The sequence below is a fragment of the Papaver somniferum genome, chromosome 4, assembly GCF_003573695.1.
Source record: "Papaver somniferum cultivar HN1 chromosome 4, ASM357369v1, whole genome shotgun sequence".
NCBI classification, from domain to species: Eukaryota; Viridiplantae; Streptophyta; class Magnoliopsida; order Ranunculales; family Papaveraceae; genus Papaver; species Papaver somniferum.
The window spans coordinates 5676343-5693788 of NC_039361.1; the positions used below are offsets into that span (position 1 = coordinate 5676343).

Here is a 17446-nt window from a genome sequence, read left to right on the forward strand (position 1 = left end):
TTCAAAATACAACGAAACGATGAACCTATACAAAATAGAGAAGAAAATAATAAATAATTAAAAATATTGACCAGGATGCTGGGAGCACGGACACACGACCGACCGACCGTTTCGTGGTAAATCCCACGCCAGTTTTATATTTTTAATGCTTTTATTATTTTCCATGATTTGATGAAAATTCTCTCATTTTATCAAATCTCCTTCGTCTCGAGGAAACTCCTCGGGTTCATGGTACTTCCATAAATCCATGAAAAATAATATAAAATTAAGGAAAGGAGTGTGGGGCGTGACCATTGGCCAACCGGCCATGCCTTGGTCCTAACCGGCCCCACACCCCACGGTTCCTTATTATTTTATTATTATTATTATTATTATTTCTCTAATTTCATGAAAAAACTCCTTGATTTCATGGTATTTTTGCACAAATCATCAAATAATAATAAAATAAAATAAATTATGAAAACTTGTGGGACCGGGCCTTGGCCGGCCGGCCATGCCCTAGTCGGTCCCACACGCCCCTTTGTTTTATTATTTTATTATTAGTTTTCCTTGAATTCATCAAATTCCTTGATTTCATGGTATTTCTCTCAAATTAGGAAAAATTCCCTCAATTCATCAAAAATACATGAAAAATACACAAAAATTAGGGAAACTCGTGGGACCGGGCCCAAGCCGGCCGGCCATGCCTTCCACGGTCCCACACGCCTTTGTTTTTATTATTTTAATATTTTTTGCTTCCTTGAACTCATGAAAACTCCTTCAATTCATGGAAACTCCCTAAATTCATCAAATTTCTCAAAATTCATGAATTTTTCATAAAATCATCAAAATATTATAAAATTAAGGAAAAGGCACCACGTGACCGTGGTCACGACCGGCCGACCATGCCTTGACCACGGCGGTCCCACGCCTCCTCATTTCTTATTTTATAATTATTTTTCATCTTCTCATGGTGTTTTCCTCAGTTTCGTCGAAACTCTAATTTTGGCATATTTTCTCGAATGGATGCTCAATTGCACGCCAGGAAATACCAAAATTCTCAGGACTGAGACGCGGACGCCTTCGGGACACGAGCACGCTATCTTGGCCGACCAAGATTGGCTCTTTGGCTCACGGAATCCGGTCCCATCAATTTTCACAGTTTTGACCTAATTTGCACAATTGCTCGTATTAGGTCCAAAACTCTTCCAAACACTTTGGATTTTCATGAAGTGATCATCAGGCCGTCACGTGACTACCCAGGGCCGGTTTCATGACCCATGGTTGGTCCATCACCCCGTAATAACTAATTAGGTTTCCTCACCTAAGGCTCAGACGAGCATTTTGGAATAAATGATTAAACCAGCATTTGATCATTTTTTCACCAACAAATCGTAAACTCTTCAGGAGTTCTTTGTATTCGCTCACGTGAGCATATGGACACTACATGGTTGATCCACGGTCCCATGTAGTCGCTCCCTCCTGCGTCCCATGGTTAAAATTCTGACGAACCATGAATTGATCATCAATTGATCAAATTAGGGTTTCTGAATCCAAGGATCATCATTCCAGATTCCAACCTTAAATAATTTTACGACGACCTCATGGTCATTAATCTTATTAATTATGCTCGGTTCAACAACCAGTACTTTAATTAATATTTTGGTCATGCTGCCAATAATCCATCAGATGAACAACACATGCTCAGACGATCAAATATTCAACAATTCATCACATGAGAAACACTTGCTCAGATGATAAATATTTGCTCAAACCAAGGAATATTGGTTCAACAATCAATATTCAACGATCCATCGAATGAGCAATACTTTCTCACTTCATCGTAAGAACTATACCTCTGTCTCATGACATGTTCAATTCATGAGTTTCAGAACATCATGTTCAACTCAGCAACTACATGGACTCATCGTCCCATCAAACCACGAAGTCATCAATTGACTAACAAACCACGAGACGTCAATCGTGTCACTTGGGGGATATAACTTAGGGTTTTGGTCTGGCGGTCTACGACACGTGTGTTCAAACACACGATGGAATGTGAGAAAGTCGTGTAATCAGTTGAAGGAATTCACGAGGTAGTGGGTGGAAAATCGACCAAGTCTCCACACGTTGAGGAATTGGTTTCAAACACGATCTCCACTTCCCCTCTCCTTGATTCCATCAACCGTCACACTTCATGGAATCATGGTGTCTAAAATTCCAACAATATAAATAAGTCTCTGAATCATGATTGAATCATCGACATCAACAGTATCATCAATCTCACGTCTCATCGACAACACGAGATCATCAACTCATCAATTGGACAACTACTCTCAATTGAGCAAATTCAATCATTCAGAGCTTATCATATTCAGAATTCACACACCCACAATCTTTGATTACCATTGGTTCCACGCATTTCTCAGATTCCCTCTTACAGATCAACCCATCCTCTCTTGTGACCAAATTTACTCTGGAACGATCATTGTCTTGATTTAGGCCGGAGTATTACAGATTGATCTCTCGAATCTAAAGCACCCCCTTTGCAGCGGTGCATCTGTCTGAGGTTTAACATTTCGCTCGGTTCGAGGAGTCTCCTCCGTACGGTCGTCTCCTCAATTTCTTAAAAACCAGCAAATCGTTTTTCCCCATCTACACAGATAATCTCATACTTTTTCTTTTTCAGAAATTCTTTCTACAATTTTACTGCTCATAGTTGCAAGTTGATTTCTAGTTTAAAATTTAGTTTCAAGATGAAATTTATTTCTTGTAATGTTCAGGGTATTGCCAAAAGTTTTACTTTTCAACGATTGCAAAACCTAGTCAAAACTCATAGTCCCAATTTCATTTTCCTTAGTGAAACTAAGGTTGATCCTCAGAGAATGACCTCAATTGCTCAAAGTTTACATTATCATAATTATACTTGGATTGATATAGTGGGCTTGGCTGGTGGCCTTATTCTAATGTGGAAAGATGGTATATCTTGTGACATTTCTTGTGATCCTGATAATATTATACATGCCTTTGTGAAAATAGATCCTAGCAAACCAGAGGTTCTCTTATCTTTTATGTATGTCTCTACTTACAATGACCCTAAAAAGAAACAATGGAATTTTCTTCATGAACTCAGTGAAGTTGTTTATCAACCTTGGTTAGTTTTAGGTGATCTAAATTTTCATCTGACCAGAAATAGAAGTAGTACTGACACTTGGGTTCAAGATAAAGTTAGAGATTCTGGTCTTTCTGATTTGCGCTATGAAGGAAATGATTATACCTGGACAAGTAATAGTTTTGACACTGGTACCAAAAAATCTAGAATGGATATGGGGATAGGTAACACAGATTGGTTCTTACAATTTCCAAATGCTAAAGTTTGTCATTTAGATCATATTGCTTCAGATCATTGTCCTATTATGCTTCTTATTGATCCTATTCCAAGGAAACTTTGGAGACCTTTTAAATTTTTTGGTACCTGGATGGAGCATAATACTTTTAAAACTCAAATGCAACAAGCTTGGAACATAAATGTTCAAGGTAGTCCTGCCCATAAATTTAATAATAAGCTTCAGCATACTAGATTCACTTTAAGTAAGTGGAACAGGTTAGAGTTTGGTGATATTCATAAAAGTATCAAATTATTGCAGGATAAGTTAAGTAAATCCCAGAAAGAACCAAACTCACTAGCCAAGAAATGAAGGTTAAAACTATCACTCATGATTTGGAAAATTGGTACAAGATTCAAACCAGTTTTTATAAGGAGAAATATAGGTATAAATACATTCATGACATGGATAATAACACTAAATATTTTCATTATATTGTCAACAAAAGAATACATAGAAACAACATTAGTTCACTCAGTGACAATGATGGGAACTGGCTTAGGGACAGGGATAACATTAGCAGTCTTCTTACTTCTCATTTTAGTAATATTGCCTGTACTAGTAATCCTGCTTTGCCTGATGATGCTTTTACTGTTATACCTACTATCATTAATGATTCTGACAATGTTGGTTTACTTGTTGTGCCTTCTGCTGATGAAATTGCTAGTGTTGTTAAATCTATGCCAGCTTGGAGCTCACCAGGTCCTGATGGATTCCAAGATGGATTCTATCAATCCCAATGGGATATTGTGGGTAAGGATGTCATTGAGGTTTTCCAAAAAAATTTCAATACTGGTTTTATGCCCAAAGAGCTTAATAAGACTTATATTAGTCTTATCCCTAAAGTTAAAGATCCAAAAAAACCTTCTGAGTTTAGACCTATAAGTCTATGTAATGTTTCTTATAAAATAGTCTCCAAAATTCTAGCTAATAGGATCAAGCCTTACCTGAAGAAATTGATTTCTCCATATCAGGCAGCTTTTATCCCAGGTAGAGCTATACATGACAACATAATAATTTCCCATGAGATTATTCATACTATGAAACAAAAGGAAGGTGTTGGAGGTACCATGGCTGTAAAATTAGACCTTTCAAAAGCTTTTGACAAACTTGAATGGCCTTTTCTCTTAAAAATTTTAGCTCAATTTGGATTTAGTAAGGATTTCTGCAGCTTAATTCATCAATGTGTTTCCACTACCAGTATAAGTGTCTTGCTGAATGGATCCCCTTGTCAAGAATATATTCCTTCACGAGGTATAACACAAGGAGATCCACTTTCTCCTTATCTCTTTATCATGGCTATGGAATTCCTTTCTAGAAAATTGAGTTTTGCTGAAACTAACAAAGAGATTGCAGGTATTAAAGTTGCTAGAAGAGCTCCACCTATTTCTCATCTTTTATTTGCAGATGACATTCTCATTTTTGCTAAAGCTGATATGGGGAATATTACTGGTATTTTGAGCATTTTGAATGATTTTGGCACTCTGTCTGGTCAGACTCTGAACTTTGATAAATCTTATGTCTATTTTAGTGGAAATTTAAACCCTGCTACTTATGATAATTTGGCTAAGGAGCTTAACATGAAATTTTTTTGTGACTCTGAAACTTATCTAGGAGCTCCTCTCCTTCTAGGCCACTCTAAAGTTAAGTATTTTGACCTCATAGTTCAATATTTTGAAGATAGGCTCAATAATTGGATCAATATTACCCTGAATCAATCTGGCAGAACCACTTTAATTAAATATGTCTTGAATTCCCTTCCAACCTATCAAATGGGATGTTTCAAGATTCCCATCACTACTATAGACAAGCTTGACACCTTGCAAAGAAACTTCTGGTGGGGACACAAAGCCAATAAAGGTGTCAAATTTATAGGATGGCCTAACCTTCAAAAACCTAAGGAATTAGGGGGTTTAGGATTTAGGAATCTAGAGGTTTTTAATATAGCTCTTATCTCTAAGATTGCTTGGAAAATTTGCTCAAAATCTGATGACTATTATGTTAATATTTTGGAAGCTAAATACTTTAAAAATTCTAATCCTCTTCACTTGGACAGTCTTAATGAGAGAAGTTCTTGGGTTTGGAAGGGTATTTATAGACAGATCAAAACTATTAAGGATAATACATTTTGGACTGTTAGATGTGGTACTAGAATTAAGATTTGGTTGGATAAATGGGTCATTGGTCTTGATCACCCACCAACTCCAAAAGTTGGTTCTAATCCTTATTCTACTCTTATTTATGTCCATGAGTTATTTTTGCCAGGTACTAGAACTTGGAATGTTCAGCTTGTTCAGAACACTTTTGACATGAGTATAGCCAATAAAATTACTGCTATGCACATTCCTAGTTATGGGAATGATAATCTTAGTTGGATTCATGACAGGAAAGGAAATTTTACTGTTAAGAGTGCTTACAAAGTACTTAGCAGTCACTCTGCTGATAACTTTGGATCTCAGATAGTAAGTAGTCAGGTCTGGAAATCTCTTTGGGAATGTAAAGTTCCTCATAAGGTTAAACTTTTTATTTGGAAGTGTCTCAAGAACATTGTCCCTACTAGGGACAAGCTTTCTAAGTATAAACAAGGTATAGATGTGCATTGTAGTGTCTGTAATGCCAATTTTGAAACTGTTGAGCATATGCTTCTTGATTGTCCTTATGCAAGATCTATTTGGCTGGGTGTTAATGTGAATGTAAGTAATATCAAGACTGTGCATGGTAACTTGATTAACTGGATTATTAGTTGGTTTTCTACTAATGTCTCTAGTACTGGTGTCTCAGCTATAGATCAGATGCATTTTCTTTATTTACTTATGATCACTATCTAGACAATATGGAAGGACAGATGCACTGTTGTTTTTCAGGGCAAGTTTCCAAATAGAAATTTTAGTATTAATAGCATTTTGCCATTGCTAGAGGGTTGTAAAAGGAATGTCTCAGTTGTTCCTAACAATTCTGCTGCTGTTCAGGTGCTACCTCAATATTGGGATCCACCAGACATAGATTTCATTAAGATTAATATAGATGCTTTTTTTCTTAAGGATGATTTAACTGGAAGCACTGGACTAATATCAAGGGATTTTGCAGGGATATGTTATGGAGCCAAAGGAACATACTACCATGGAGGAATGAACAAAGACCAAGAAGTGGAGCAACTGGAATGTCTGGCAATGCATGAAGCAGTTAAATGGGAATATCCAAGAACTTCACCAAAGTCATTTTTGAATCAGACAATGAATCATTAGTCAAGTCAATAAAATAAGATATTTCTTATGTCCATTGGTTAAATCAAGGACTAGTCCTCGACATTAAAATTTTATTTCAAAGCCAAGTTAATTTTGGTTGTCTGTCAGTTAAGAGGTCTAAGAACCGAGTCCCAGACTTAGTAGCTAAGAAGTATAGAAGAAGTGGTACCAATTTTGAAATTGTGGAGAACATTCCACCTGATATTGCTTCTTGGATACAAGAAGATAATATAAGATGTACTCTCACAAATCAGTAAATACAATTCTTCTTTGCATCAAAAAAAAAAAAAATCTTCCTGTAAGTAATCAACACATACCTAATCAAGTTTGGAAGTCTCTTCGAAAGGTTAAGTTACCACATAAAGTGAAATTGTTTGTTTGGAAGTGTATGAAGGACATCATTCCTACTAGGGATAAACTTTCTAGGTACAAGCCTGAGATAGATGTGCATTGTAGTCTATGTAATTATCCTGCTGAAACTATTGATCACCTATTCTTGAAGTGTCCTTATGCTAGATCAATTTGGTTAGCTGTTAATATAAATGTTGGTACCATTTTAACTCACCACGGTTCTTTCAGAAATTGGGTTATCTCTTGGTTTTCTGCAGGTACCAATATTACTTTTGGCTCAAATATCACTAGGCAGGATATAAACAACTTGCTTATGGTTGCAGCTTGGACAATCTGGAAGGATAGATGTTCTAAGGTTTTTCAGAACATCAATCCTAACAGACTCATGTCATTGGATAACATAAATAATCTCTCTAATTCTAATGTTCAGCAAGTTACCAATGTTATTCGACCACTGCAGGATATTAAATGGGTTCCTCCAGATAATGATTGCTTAAAATTTAACATTGATGCTTCTTTTAAAAAGGAAACTTTGCAAGGTGGTGTGGGTCTAATTGTGAGGGATTTTGTAGGTACCTGCATTGGTGTCAAAGGCATCTACATTGATGGAGGAATGAAAGATGGCATTGAAGTGGAAGAGCTGGAATGTAAAGCTCTAAAAGACGCTGTTAATCTTGCAGTCAAGATGAAGCTAAAGAAGGTTATTTTTGAGTCTGATGGTGAAACTTTAATAAAATCAATCAATGAGCCTGATTCTTATGTTCATTGGATGAATCAAACATTAATTCTTGATATTAAGTTTTTGTTAAGTTCATTAGAGTATTGGAGATGTGTTTCAGTTAGGAGGAAAGCAAATTGTAATGCTGATAAGTTAGCAAAGAGAGCTAGAGTCATGAGAGCAAGTTTTAGTCATGGGTCTGATCTTCCACATGAAATACAAGTCTGGATTGATCAAAGACTTTTTTATAATGAACTAATTCTCATCAATAGAATGTTTTTGCATCAAAAAAAGAAAAAAATTACCCAAAATTAGAAAATCACCACAGATTTCAAAAGTTCATCTTTTTATAGGTTGCACACGCTTTCTTATAATCTTTTTATGGCCATGATACCCTAAGTTATTAATTCATTGAAGCTCCAAGCGCCAGAGTCGGATCCCCTAACACATACAGTACCCTAAACAACAAGTTGAATTTGGGAATAAAATAACATCTTAAATAATCCTCAAATGATGTTCCATTTTCTTTTATCATAGTACCATCAAACATACATCATCACAACTTCGATACGTTTTTAAGTGATGATAGACTGACTGCTGGTTCAATTCAGCTGTATGTCTCGACTAAGAGTGTGAGGGGCACCCTCTCTTAGACTGTGAAATTGGACTCACGGTCAATCTATCATTTATGTAAATTTTCCTGCAACAAACTTGATGACCTTTCTAAAACAAGTTAGAAAATATACACCTGTTAGAAAATTAACTAGTTCATCCATAAATGTTTGTGCAACCCTCTTGTACCTCTCATACTCAATTTAGTTTGCAAACTACTCACTGGGTTTACACGATAGATAGAAGCACTGCTTTTAGAACTAAAATTAAGATGGCAGCAGTAACTGCATTTACTAATTTCTAAAGCTTAAACATTGATCAATTAATTAATCAAATAAGCATGGAGCAGGGACCGTTAGATGCACTACATTAGACAGGACAGGAAAGGAGTAGTTCAATAAACAAACAATTGACCTTGACTCGAGGCTTATGTGCATGTTACAGTGTAAGACTGCAAGTGTTGTTGAAGGATGCGTGAAGTGTGAACATGATTAATTAGTCGTAATTGGACGCCCAAAATCTCTATGCATGACTAGCCATTAGGGTCTAGATTCTCCAAAAACAAAAACAAAAACAAAAAAGTATGAAGGTACACTGGGGACCGAACTAACTATTTCTGTGTTACGCGGTTAGTCTGAACATTCTAGAAATGATTCATTTATACATTATTATCTTTTTCATACAGTAGTTTCATTTTTGTAATTTGGATATCTTGACGAGGGAGAATATCAACTCGATCACATTTACATTTCCTTCCCTGAAAGTTCAAAATTCTTTGTTGTTAATTGTTTTTTTATTTTTTTCCTCGGCAAAGATTAGTAGATTAAAAAAGCTTACAGGAAGTAAGCAAAGATTACAACCAAAGACTGAAAGCACAAACCCCAACAGGACTAAAGCAAGTATTACAAGAAAAACTCAAGCAAACAAAGTAAACTTCACAGACACAACCTATCACGCCCGAAAATCCCCCCAGAAGTAAAAAGTTAGTTTACAAAAAACTGAGCCCAGTTTGAAACAACAATTAACTTGTTGTTAATTGTTTATTTTTTTCCTTTTGTCTCCCTTGATGATTTTCAGGTTGTAAAGGTTGTTGATTGACAAAATTATTTGAAAATTCAAAATTGTTATTGTTCATGACAAACAAAACATCCATCTCTTTAAATTCGGGTCCAGTCCGAGAATAATTGGTTGGTCTGAGGTCAAGTATAGAGACATGACGTGATGTAGTACACAATTGGAGTCAACAGAAAAAATTATGAAAATTACGTACTAGTCCAAGTCAGAGACTCGTCTTGAAAGAGTCTCCTGCATCGTTGTCCACTTGATACTTGATGTACGAATGTTCCTTCTACGAAACACTTTAATCAAACTTCACTGGCGCATTTTTTACAAGTCTAGCTCTATATAAATTCCAATGGATCTCTTTCATTTTGACATCATTCATTCCTCCACCTTCTTCATTACAATTCTCTCGTTTTACTCTCTTTTACAATTCTCACTCGCACAATTTCTTCTCTTAAACTTTATTAGTACTAGTGTACTACTAAAGTGTTAGTCTAAGACCAGGCAATCAATTTTCAGAAGAGCAATGCAGGTAATTAAAAACATACTCTAATCATTTAATGGGTTTCTTGTTCAACTTAAAATTCCTGGTGTAAAATTCCTAGTGGATAGCGCTACCCATTTGAATTTTCATCAAGAACTCATTACAGACATGAATTTGGATGAATTATGGTTCGATTTTGAAGAATCGGAAACATGATTCGTCATGGGTTTTTAATTAGTAAATTCTGAACTCTTCATGTTCATGATCCTTTTTCCTTTCGCACTTATAGAAAAGCTAATTGGGCTTTGTTTCCTCTTTGTAACAGAAAATTATAGTTTCCCTGGATTTACACGACGACAGATCCAAACAGAAGGCCATGAAATCAGTTTCTGGACTTTCAGGAGTCGATTCAATATCGATAGACATGAAAGACAAGAAGTTGACAGTTATTGGAGATGTTGATGTAATCCTCATTGTGAGCAAACTAAGAAGGCATTTTCATACATCGATAGTTTCAGTTGGGCCAGAAAAAGAACCAGAAAAGAAGAAGGAAGAACCAACGAAAAATCCTACAAATCAAATAGTTGATCTTGCTTATGCTTACAGAGCCTGTAATCCTCATATGAACACACATTATTACCCGAGTGTCGAAGAAAATCCTAATGCTTGTGTTATTTGCTAATTTCATTTTTTTTTCTTAATAGGTTAAAATTGTAGTTCCTAAGTTAGTCTAATTGATGATTCAAAATCTTGGGTTTACATCAAATATACATTGGCTTTGGTTTTCAAGGACTTTCCTGATATTTTGCAATCAAATCTTCATAGTGTACAAAAATGAACTAATCAATATGCAGTTAATTTGCAGAATGTTGCAGTCTTTAGTTTGGTGATGTTCCTTATCTACCAATTGTGATATTGGCTCCAAATATATTGTTTTTTTTTTCAAAACTAATAACATTTCAAGTTTCTCTATTTTCATTATCGGTAGTTTCGTGATGTTCATTGTCCACCTACTGTCAGAGCAGCCCAAAATACAAAATTGGCAAAATTCGAATTTTACAACTTTCATAATTGGTAATTTCCTGATATTTGTTATCTACCAATTGTGATATTAGCCCCAGGTATATATTTTGCTTACTTATAAAAATTCGGATTTTTAGAATCGGTAGTTTGGAAAATTAGATATCCGCCGATTATGCCTGCATTTGGGCAGAGAAACTCAAATAAGATATCTACCGATTAAGATCTTTGTTCTTGAGGAATGAAGAACACGGTCAAATAAGATATCTATCCTAAGTCCTATTCTTGTCTTTGTAAACCTAAAAATAAAGGAGGTCTAGGATTTAGAAATGCTCATATTTTTAACTTAGCTATGATAACTAAGTTAGCTTGGAGAATGCTGATAGAACCAAATGCTTTATGGGTAACCCAATTCAAGCCTAGATATTTCAGAAATACCTCAGTCTTCAAAGCCAAACATCCCACTACTAGCTCTTGGATTTGAAAATGTATCAGCAAAGGCATACATCTTATTGAACAAAATAATATTTGGGAAATTGGAGATGGATTCAGTACCAATATCTGGACCGACAGATGGATATTGAATTTGGAATCTAGCCTTAGTAGCTTTAGAAATACTAGTAACTCTCACTTAACACTTGTGAAGGACCTGATTGATCCTCTCACTAAGAAGTGAAACTCAACCTTAATCTTTGAAATGTTTCCTGGACCTATTGCTAGGAAAAATAGCAGTATTAGAATAGTTAAGGATAAGCCTGATACTCTTAGATGGCTGCTAAAAAAATTGGGGGTTTATACAGTGAAATCCATGTACAACAAGCTCACTGAAAAAACAGTAAATCACTACAACTTAGGTCAACCAGATTCCTTCTGGAAAAGCTTATGGGATCTTAAAGTTTCCCAAAGAATTAAAATCTTTACTTGGAAATGTTTGCAAGGTTCTCGCAACTAATCTTAAGCTGTCTTCCTTTATGGAAGACATTCAACCCAACTGCTCTTTTGGTTGTAATAGAGTCTTTGAACAAAAACAACAAATTAGCACCCAATTAGGTCTGGAAATACAGAGATATCTTGACTACCGGTACAAGAATGATAGACAATTAAATCCATCATCTATTTCTAAAACTAAAAATCATGGGTGGATACCTCCAAGGAAAGATCAACTTAAACTCAATATAGATGCAGCTTGGACTTCTTTAAATTTGCCTGCAGGTTTCTCTTTAATATTTAGTGATGGTGCAGGGGACTTCAAATCTGGCAGAGCAGGACCACTCTCAGCTTCTACCCCTGAAGAAGTGGAAGCCTTAGGATTACTGCAAGGAGCGCAATGGGCAGCTGAGGAAGGTTATCAAAATTTTCTGTAGAAGGCGACTGCAAAAATCTCTTCAATTACCTGAATGGAAGAAAATCTCAGCTGGAATGGCAGAACCAATCTATCTTGGAAGAAGTTAAAAACATTTTTAATTCATGTCAATATTTTTTGGGTTTTCATTTTGCACCAAGAACAAGAAACAATGTGGCAGATACTTTGGCAAAGGAAGCAATATCCTTTACCAATGCTCTTAACTGGGAGAATGTTCCTCCCCCTTGTATTAAATTAGCTTTAGAAGTATATAAATCAAATGCTAGAGTGGTTTCAAATAACTCAACATTAGACGGCTCTACTCTCGGAATTGTAAGGGTTACTAACTCCCCAAGTTAGTTCTTTTGGAATGCACTTAACTTACAGAAAGAAAAAAAATCTGGGAGAAACCAATAAGTTTGCCACTGCATTCTTGGAAGTTTTATGACACTGTTATTTCATTTATTTGAACATGTTAATTATTTTTTATCTTTTGAAATTTAAAATTCATAAAAACTAATAAAAACTAATAATTATAAGAGACAAGTCGTTCTATTAGATGACCTTATTTCATCGACATGATTAAAATATTGGATTCTTCCAAACAGATTTTTCTCCTCTGATATCGCAGCATGATTAACATCAGAAGTTAAGTTCATCATATCTATAAAAAGAACCGAAGAAAGATAGTTAAGCACAATCATCATTGCTCTTTATGGTAGTTTTGCTTCCTTGCCTTTTTATCCATTGTATTAACGGGTTGATTTTCATCATATGATTAAACAACAAACCAAAAATGTTCAACAACGATTCCCTTCAAAGCTTCAACGGTAATTGCTTGATTCCTCGATTGTACCATGTTTTTTCTTCTTGGGGAAAAATCGATAATTCAGTGACAATCCTCTCCAACTCAGAAATCTTGAAGCTTCATGTCTTTTTCCATATTGTAGCTTCAAGGAGAGCTAGAGCTTCTACCTCATCAGAGTTGATTGTAGACTTGCAGTGAAGGTCCCAGAGCTAGTTGCAATAGCTTTACATGTAGCATTACAAAAAACTAGTCCATAACCTAAATTGACCAGTTTACTTATCCAGGATTCATAAAGTTCAGTTTAAAGAAGTTCATAGGAGGTGTTGTTCCATTCCTATAGGTGGTTGAACTTGAAATTGCATTTTTCAGCATTGATATTAGCCAACTATGAGTAGTTTCAATGTTATAGAATCAGAATCATTTACCGGAGGAGACCAAAAATTAGGATATCTCGTACAATCTCTTTATAGATAATGAGGTTTGGAGATTGTCCTTGTTCTGGAATATTCAATTACATTCCTGTTTTCTAGATAAACCAACACTTTATAGCCGTCACCTCAACAACTTTTTTATGTGCAGCTTTACTCTCATTTATACCCTAGTTAGCAATTCAGGGTACGGGTAGTAGTTCGGGACGGCATACGTACGGGAATTATACGGATTCGGATAGGTCGGATTCGATCAAAAATCCGGTCAATGGTTCATTGTTCGGACAGTAATTCGGAACGACGTACGTACGTGCATATTCGTTTATAAATGTGAATTTGACACTTAAAATTCGGATTACATATATGATAAATTGATAAGTATTATGACCTTATTATCAGAATAATTTTATTTGTATATGATTTATAAGATGTAAAAAAACATTTTAGCGTGACTATTCAACAAGAAGTAAACAATTTAATCGCATAAATGTATTATAAAACGAGTTTATAGACTTTTAAACAAAATCAACACATAAAATATTGGTTAAACAACTACCAATAGAAAAATTTAACTGAATAATTATCGTTAAATATAAAGTATATACAAAATCAAACAAAAACCAATCAACAGAATTCTAGTCAGAGAGTTACCTATGGGAGTTCTAGTTCGGAAATATCATTCGGATTCGGTCAGTTCGGATATGTTCACGAATCATTCGTGAGGTCCATATAATCCGTGAACTAGATTCGAAGTTCAAATAATTCGAAAATATTATTCGGATTCGGTCAGTTCGGATACGTTCGTGAATTATTCGGGAATGATTCGGAGAATTACTAACTAGAATTTATACCTCCAATTCAATTTGAATATTGTTTCGGGAAGGGGTATCTGTATGCAAATTTGGGTGTTAAAAACAGGAATGTAACTTCTTTCAAATTGTGTTAATTTGCTTATAGGGGCCTTTATATTATAATGATACTTGATTTATTTTGGCACCTCTTATAATGCAAGTGGACAATGAGTAATTTACTAATTCCTAATTAGAGCCTAAAACATTGATTAATTAATGCGCGTTGAGCAGGGACCACCAATGCACTAACAATAGGCAGGATTTTGGAAATGACTCGAGGCTCTTATGTGTTTGTTACAATGTAAGTGTGTTGCTGAATGAAGCGTGAACATGATTAATTAGTCGCAATTCGACGTATAAAATTTATTTTTATAGATACATAATTTAGGATCTTTGAACTTCGTGACAATCACATAATAAAATATGTAAGAATAATTTATATGAAATACCTGTAGCGCTAATTCATTGTATGTTACCGATCATCTTTGGAGCAGCGATAATATCTTGTGGAGGTCATGGTTTCTCTTTCTTGACCTTAGCAGTAATGAGTCATCCCTTGGATACAATAGTGATGGTTATTGTTTTCCTTTCATAGGTAGAGAGAGGACCAAACTCATAAGATTTTAGTTATATCGTTAGATCTCGACCGTTCATCAAAGAAAATATATAAATAAAATAATCTCAGCAGAAATGCTAATCGATATAGTTTAGTAATATTGTATAACTAGCACAATTATTACATGGCCCAAAGCAATATCCCTATGTATAGAAATATTCTTATAAGATGCCCAAAACCTCTACAATTATCCATTAGGGTCTAGAATTTACAAAAACAAAAAAGCAAAATGTAACACTAGTCACCAAAATTTCTGTGTTACCCGGTTAACTTAACTGAATATTCTAGAAACGACTTTACATTTCAACAGGCACACCCTGAACCGAACTGAATATTCTAGAAATGGCTTCACATTTCAACAGGCACACCCTGAAAATTTTGTTGTTACCTTGTTGTTTTCGTTTGTATCCCTTGAATTTTCGGGGTGTAAACGCTTGACACAATTACTTGAAAGTTCGTATACAGTGTCGTCTGACGCTAGATTTGTCCACTTCCAATAATATCCACCACAGTTGATCAAGAATTATTGCAATGCAAAACAAATTATCTTCTCACAATTCGGGATCGGTCAGAAACTATTTGTGTGGTGGTGAGGTCAAGTATAGAGATGACATGATGTAGTAGTAGTAGTTTGGGGACAATAGGAGTCAACAAAAACAAAAACGAAATTTATGGTCCAAGTCGGAGACTCTCGTCTTGAATGAGTCTCCTTGCATCGTTGTCCACTTGATAATTGATATACGAGCGTTCCTTCTTCGAAACACTTTAAAACCTTAAATCGGACTTCACTTTACAAGGCTGTATATAAACTCCATTCTCCCTCTCATTTGCTATCCATCCATCAATCCAACCTTCACCTTCCTCCTACAATTCCCTCCTTCTTCTCTTACTCTCTTTACAATTCACTCACACTCAAATTGTTCTCTAAAACTTTATTTAGTACTAATAAACCAAAGTATTGGTGTAAGATCATACTTGATCAACAATTATCAGAAGAATGACGCAGAAGATTATAGTTTCCCTGGATCTACACGACGACAGATGCAAACAGAAGGCTATGAAATCAGTTTCTGGACTTTCAGGAGTTGATTCGGTATCGATAGATATGAAAGACAAGAAATTAACAGTAATTGGAGATGTTGATGTAATCCTAATTGTGAGCAAACTAAGAAGACACTGTCATACGACGATAGTTTCAGTTGGGCCAGCTAAAGAACCAGAAAAGAAGAAGGAAGAACCGAAGAAAGAGGCTACTAATCAAATAGTTGATCTTGCTTATGCTTACAGAGCCTATAATCCTCATATGAACACATATTATTACCAGAGTGTAGAAGAAAATCCTAATGCTTGTGTTATTTGTTAATAGGTTAATTGTAGTTCTTAAATTGGTTTAATTATTGATTTAAAATCTTGGGTTTACATCCAATATACATTGGCATCGGGTTTCAAGAACTTTCCTGAGATTTTTCAACATCATTTTTATTTTGATAGAAAGTGAGATTTCAGTAAGACAAAGAATGTACAGAAAAGGCTACCAGTAGCAGCAAAAATTAAAAAGAAAGAAAGAAGAGAAAACTATTCTAAATTACATAAAAAGAATGTCCCAATTGTGGATTGTATGCGAGATATCCAGATGTGTAAAATTCGATAAAACTTATATGAGATGAATGAGAGTGTATATACCCCCTTTTACAGATCTCCCCTTTAGAATGGTTGGCTAAGAAATGAGCTTGAAGTTGCAGTTAAAGTTTCCATTTGTCATTTGTCATTTCGGTTAATGATTTCTGCCGAATTAAAGTTGCAGTTATTCAAGACAAGGGTATTTACGGTCTAAATCAAGTTAAGAAGACCAAAATCAAATAACGCCTCAACTTATGCCTATTCTGCCTATTCCTTTTTTTTCTTCTCCGACTATTCAGTGATGACCTCCTTCTCGATGCATTCTTGTATGAAATGATACCTTTTGTGAATGTGTTTCGTCTTCCCATGAAACACTGGATTTTTAGTGAGTGCAATTGCAGACTTATTATCAATCTTGATGAGAACTTTTTCAGGTTCTCTTCCTTTGATTTCACCCAACAGTTCTTGAAGCCATATTGATTGTTTAGCTGCTTCTGTTGCGGCCATGAACTCAGCTTCACAGGATGAGAGGGCTACAGTGTCTTGCTTCTGTGAACACCATGTAATAGGTGTTTCTCCTAGATAAAATATATGACCATTTGTTCATTTTCCATCATCTTGGTCAATATTATGACTGTTGTCACTATACCCAACAATTCCTTTTGATCCTCCTCGACCATACTTCAATCCACAACTGATTGTTCCTCTTAGATATCTCAATATCTGCTTTATTACATCACCATGAGACTTGCGTGGACTCTGCATATAACGGCTTGCTACTCCCGCAGTGAAAGCCAAATCTGGTCTTGTGTGTAATAAGTATCTTAGGCATCCAACATTTCTTCTATAACTTGTTGGATCAATCTCAGCTTCTTCTTGTGCCTTTGAAACTTTAAGTCCAAACTCCATTGGTATCTTAGTTGG

The 17446-nt window shown here is 35.3% G+C and overlaps 3 protein-coding genes across 3 annotated transcripts; all 3 read left to right on the forward strand.

Annotated features, from left to right (window-relative positions):
* The first annotated feature begins 6998 nt into the window (after window positions 1–6998).
* On the forward strand, window positions 6999–7994 carry LOC113271874. The gene has a single exon (XM_026521797.1). The coding sequence runs from the start codon at window positions 6999–7001 to the stop codon at window positions 7992–7994; it is 996 nt and encodes a 331-aa protein (XP_026377582.1).
* A 1755-nt stretch (window positions 7995–9749) lies between these two features.
* On the forward strand, window positions 9750–10618 carry LOC113273459 (heavy metal-associated isoprenylated plant protein 39-like). The gene is made up of 2 exons (XM_026523167.1): window positions 9750–9885; window positions 10163–10618. Exons 1-2 carry the CDS (start codon window positions 9880–9882, stop codon window positions 10517–10519), a joined length of 363 nt encoding a protein of 120 aa, XP_026378952.1. The 5' UTR covers window positions 9750–9879; the 3' UTR covers window positions 10520–10618.
* A 5094-nt stretch (window positions 10619–15712) lies between these two features.
* LOC113273460 (heavy metal-associated isoprenylated plant protein 39-like) lies at window positions 15713–16334 on the forward strand. The gene has a single exon (XM_026523168.1). It carries the CDS (start codon window positions 15900–15902, stop codon window positions 16263–16265), a length of 366 nt encoding a protein of 121 aa, XP_026378953.1. The 5' UTR covers window positions 15713–15899; the 3' UTR covers window positions 16266–16334.
* Window positions 16335–17446: the final 1112 nt, after the last annotated feature.